The 5,156-nt window shown below is 37.0% G+C and overlaps 1 protein-coding gene across 4 annotated transcripts in view; it reads left to right on the top strand.

The window, feature by feature from the left end:
* LOC111795446 overlaps nucleotides 1-5,156 on the top strand; it is a 9,878-nt gene that overhangs the window by 3,026 nt on the left and 1,696 nt on the right. For 3 of the 4 annotated variants that reach the window (XR_002815200.1, XM_023677879.1, XM_023677881.1), the window contains one exon: nucleotides 4,915-5,004. Coding sequence is in view for 3 of the 4 variants with exons in the window: in XM_023677879.1 (XP_023533647.1) it covers nucleotides 4,915-5,004 (90 nt within the window). In the remaining variant the exon portion in view is untranslated. Of the gene's footprint in view, nucleotides 1-2,466; nucleotides 4,585-4,914; nucleotides 5,005-5,156 lie in introns of those variants that run through there. The other variant, XM_023677880.1, reaches the window with a different exon arrangement.

Genomic DNA, 5,156 nt, shown 5'->3' with positions numbered 1-5,156 from the left:
AAAAAAAAAAAAAAAAGATAAGTTGGAAGGTTTTAAGACTGGAAAAGATTAAAGTGATGAAATTGTGGCATTTTTTTGTTGAAGATCGTTGGCCCTCAAGCTTGAATATAAATATTCAAAATTCCTCTTTGACCATGTGAATGTGGACAAAAAGTGTCTTCCTTCACATGTACTAGTGGATCCAAGTGTAGATAACATTAGTGAAAAGTTGGCTGAATGAAAAGACTTCCTAATATTGAAGGTATGAAGACTTGCTATTGCCTTCGGTTGTTCCTCTCTATTTCCTTAACATATTGTTAGATCCCATATTGGTTGGAGAGAGGAACGAGAAAGGTGTGGAAACCTCTCCCTAGCAGACACATTTTAAAACCTTGAGGGGAAGCCCAGAAGAGAAAGCCCAAAGAGGACAATATCTGCTAGCGGTGGGCTTAGGTTGTTACAAATGTTATCAAAACCTGACACTGGGTGGTGTGCTAGCGAGGACGTTGGGCCCGCAAGGGGGCTGGATTGTGAGATCCCATGTTAGTTGGAGAGGGGAACGAAACATTCCTTATTAGGGTGTGGAAACCTCTCCCTAGTAAGCGTGTTTTAGAACCTTGAGGGGAAGCTCATAAGGAAAAACTTAAAGAGGACAATATCTGCTAGCGGTAGGCTTGGGCTGCTACATATACATTTGAGGTAAAGCCAGTATTTATTTAGAGAAAATTATTAGAGGCTTTCTTTAGAGAGGTGCAAAGAGTAATGGGGTGGTCATTTAGTCAGCACTCTTAGCCAAATGGCTACGAACCAGAGATATTCTGAGGATGATAAATGTTGTAGAAAATAATTATTAGAAGCAGGTATGATCAATACAGAGATGTTTGGTTCCCAAACCATTTGAAAGTGAAAGACCTTTGTTACCCATGGAAGGACATCTCCAAACTAGGAGTTTCTTGGAAGTTAACTCCCATTTTAAGTCTGTCCTGAGATAAGATTTTGGAAAGATAGTTGGCTATCCTTCTTCGCTTGGTGATACTTTTCCCTGATTATTCTTTTTAAACTACAAGTTTTTCTATATTTATAGCTATGGGTTGACCTCTAACAAAACTTAGAATCCTTAGTTTAGAAGAGATATTGTATAGAGAGGTGGAATAATGGACGAAATGGGGTTTCTTTGTTATGTTCCTTAATATTCATAACCATGATAAATTTAGCCAACCAAGTCGTTCACCTCGACCCTTCTTTTTTTGAATGAACACTTAGCATGTTGATATGGAAAAGAAACTATAACTTTTTATGTGGTCCTTAGCCTGCAATAGCCTTTATACCTTGGATAGAGTACAAAAAGAGATCCAAATTATGCCTTATTGCCCCATATATGTTTGATGTACGAGTCAAGCCAGCATCCTGGGTTGGAGCTGTTTCTTCAAGGAGTTTGGCTTGAGTATGGCTAAACATAAGTGCAGTGAGATGATTGAGAGGTTCCTTCTCCACCTTCCTTTCATGGTAGGGGAAGGTTGTTGTAGCTGAATGGGGTGTGTGTTGTTTTGTATGGTCTTTGGGAAGAGAGGAATACCAAGGTCTTTAAAGTGCTTGAGAGAGGTTTTGGTGTGACGGTTGGGCTCTTAATAGGTTCAACATCTCTTTGTGGGCTGCGATGGTTACGCTGTTTTATAATTATCTGTTAGGTTTTGTTTTTGTTAGATTGGAGACCCTTTCTTTAGTTTGCCTCCTTTTGTGAGCTCTCTTTCTTGTACGCCCTTGTACTCTTTCATTTTTTTCTGCATGGAAATTTGGTTATTCATAATAGAAGGTAAACGACCCCTATTTGGAGTGCCCTAACAAATCTTTTTGTAATTGTCCCTCGTTCCTTGAGTGGAGGCCATTTTTTTTACTCCTCCTTGTTAGTCTAATGATGTGTGTCTAGGTTGTTGTTTTTAATAAAATCATTTTCTTTTAGTAATAACTTTGTTTCCTATCCAAAAAGGGAGACTTGAGAGGCCATAGGTTAGAATCTATATATCTCGAGTGAAAAGGGAGTCTTNTACAAGTTTTTCTATATTTATAGCTATGGGTTGACCTCTAACAAAACTTAGAATCCTTAGTTTAGAAGAGATATTGTATAGAGAGGTGGAATAATGGACGAAATGGGGTTTCTTTGTTATGTTCCTTAATATTCATAACCATGATAAATTTAGCCAACCAAGTCGTTCACCTCGACCCTTCTTTTTTTGAATGAACACTTAGCATGTTGATATGGAAAAGAAACTATAACTTTTTATGTGGTCCTTAGCCTGCAATAGCCTTTATACCTTGGATAGAGTACAAAAAGAGATCCAAATTATGCCTTATTGCCCCATATATGTTTGATGTACGAGTCAAGCCAGCATCCGACGACCACCTCGTCCATCNTTTTTTTTTTTTTTTTTTTTTTTTTTTTTTTTTTTTTTTTTTTTTTTTTTTTTTTTTTTTTTTTTTTACTTGCAGCTTCCCTAAGAAGATTGAATGTGGGCTAATTGAATTAATCTATGCTGGAGGTTAAAGGACAAAGCTAGAGTTTAATGGTGTAATGCTTGAAGTGCTCAACTTTTTAAGCTCACCTTCTTTGATTTTGTGGGTCATGTATGCGACCTCTTTATATTGGGGTTGGAGCTGTTTCTTCAAGGAGTTTGGCTTGAGTATGGCTAAACATAAGTGCAGTGAGATGATTGAGAGGTTCCTTCTCCACCTTCCTTTCATGGTAGGGGAAGGTTGTTGTAGCTGAATGGGGTGTGTGTTGTTTTGTATGGTCTTTGGGAAGAGAGGAATACCAAGGTCTTTAAAGTGCTTGAGAGAGGTTTTGGTGTGACGGTTGGGCTCTTAATAGGTTCAACATCTCTTTGTGGGCTGCGATGGTTACGCTGTTTTATAATTATCTGTTAGGTTTTGTTTTTGTTAGATTGGAGACCCTTTCTTTAGTTTGCCTCCTTTTGTGAGCTCTCTTTCTTGTACGCCCTTGTACTCTTTCATTTTTTTCTGCATGGAAATTTGGTTATTCATAATAGAAGGTAAACGACCCCTATTTGGAGTGCCCTAACAAATCTTTTTGTAATTGTCCCTCGTTCCTTGAGTGGAGGCCATTTTTTTTACTCCTCCTTGTTAGTCTAATGATGTGTGTCTAGGTTGTTGTTTTTAATAAAATCATTTTCTTTTAGTAATAACTTTGTTTCCTATCCAAAAAGGGAGACTTGAGAGGCCATAGGTTAGAATCTATATATCTCGAGTGAAAAGGGAGTCTTGATATGTTGTCTACATCTATAATCGGGGGAATAACAACTTTTAGGTCTTAATAATATACTAAGCATATATGGGGAAATAATATTTTTTATCAATAAAAATTTGATTTTTGTACTCAAGCTGGATGATATATGCTAGTCATTTTGTTGAAGACCAACCCTACCATTGGTTCGATGTAGAGCCTTGTAAATGTTTGCAACTTGTTATTAGGAAGACACATCTCTCAAGTTGATTATGTTTATTTCAATTATCTCATTGATGAAGTGAATCTTTTGGTCATTATGTATTTCGATATGCTTAATTCACCATTCGTTGTCCGATAGGGAAATGACAGATGTTGTGGCTTTTCGTCTTTGATTGGGTAGTTTTTGGTTGGCCTTGGGAGGGACGATTATTGTCTTCGGGGTCTTGGTCCTCCTGAAGGATTTTCTTGTAGTTCCTTTCTTTCATTGCCTGGTGAACCCTCTCCCGACCAGCTCCTTCATCTTTTCCTTGCTGTAGAAAGCCAAAATTTCCTAGAAGGTTCAATTTTTTGTGTAGTATTACTTTCATGAAAATGTTCATATCTTAGATCGTGTTTCAAGGAAGTTGATGGTGGTGTAAAAGAATTAAAATATTAGAGGATAATAGCATTTGTATGCTTTCTTGTTTGGTGAGTATTCTATAAGGTACATTTCATGGATTGGGTATCAAGTTTTCAATGGTGTTGAGGATAGAGATAAACAAAGGCAATATTTTAGGCTACAATTGAGACATGAAAGTTTTTTACGGGTGTCTTGAACTTGAGAATGTAAAAGGACATTAGTTTTTGGAACAGTTTGCAGCTAGAACAACTTCACCTCACCGTGAAGGTGCGTTTTTTGCATTTTAACCACACTACTTTGTTGTGATGTGTCAACCCAAGAACTTTGTTGCGTAATGCCATGAGATTAAAGATAGTATCCAAGAGTAGAGTTGAAGAGATCACAACTTTTATTAGTTCAATTACTTCTAAGTACTTTAATATTGATTTGAAACTGAATTAGGATCACTTTATGAAAGAATGCATTGTTATAACTAGTTTCGATTTACCTTTAAAATGTCCAACTCAAATGGGCGATCGTCAACTAATGAAAGAAACCAACATGTTCCGGTGGCATTTATTTACCCCTTTAAGGTCCCTCCAATATCTCCATGAATAAGAGAGAAAGGTTGAGATAGTCTATTAGAATGAGGTAAAAGATGAATGTGCGTGTGTTCGGAGAGTTGAAAGTTCTCACACTAAAAGAGTTTGCTATTTTATTAATTAACAAAGAAGGCTACATATACTTAAGGGAGAAAAAAAAAAAATTATGGTTGCAACCTCTGAGGGGGGGCCTCTTTTTTGCTCCGGATTGAGAAAAACATAGGCTCTTCAATAACAAAGTTAAGTCTGTTGGAAAGGTTCTCGGATCATGTTTTTGGTTGGTCTCTTTCAGTGTAAGTTCTATGCTCCATATAAATCGTAATGTTTCCCATCTTTCTGCCAATTGGAAGAGTTTGGTTTTCCTCCCCTTTCTGAAATTTCATGCCTTGCATGTGCCTACACCTATATATTATTGAGCCTCATTCATGTCTTCTGTTTTTTCAATTGACTAACTAACCAATGATAGCATCATTTCTTGCTATTTCTATCTGTAGGTCTCCCATTTTGGTCATGGTGATAATGGTACTGCTTCTGGGTCAGATGTGTCTCGATCAAAGCTGCCCAGACATTTCCAAGTAGCCGACGTGAGTGTACTTATCTCAGATAATGGAATCTGTTAGTTATCAAGGCTTATAGAATTTAGTTCACTCTGCCTAACCAATGTTGTAAGATAAAAAAAATTGTTATGTTTGGATATTTAACTGTGGATAGTAGCCAATGATGAGTTTATTGATTC

The sequence above is a fragment of the Cucurbita pepo genome, chromosome LG05, assembly GCF_002806865.2.
Source record: "Cucurbita pepo subsp. pepo cultivar mu-cu-16 chromosome LG05, ASM280686v2, whole genome shotgun sequence".
Classification (NCBI taxonomy): domain Eukaryota; kingdom Viridiplantae; phylum Streptophyta; class Magnoliopsida; order Cucurbitales; family Cucurbitaceae; genus Cucurbita; species Cucurbita pepo.
Note: the sequence above shows the minus strand (reverse complement) of the source record. Positions and strands in the feature narration are given on the sequence as shown.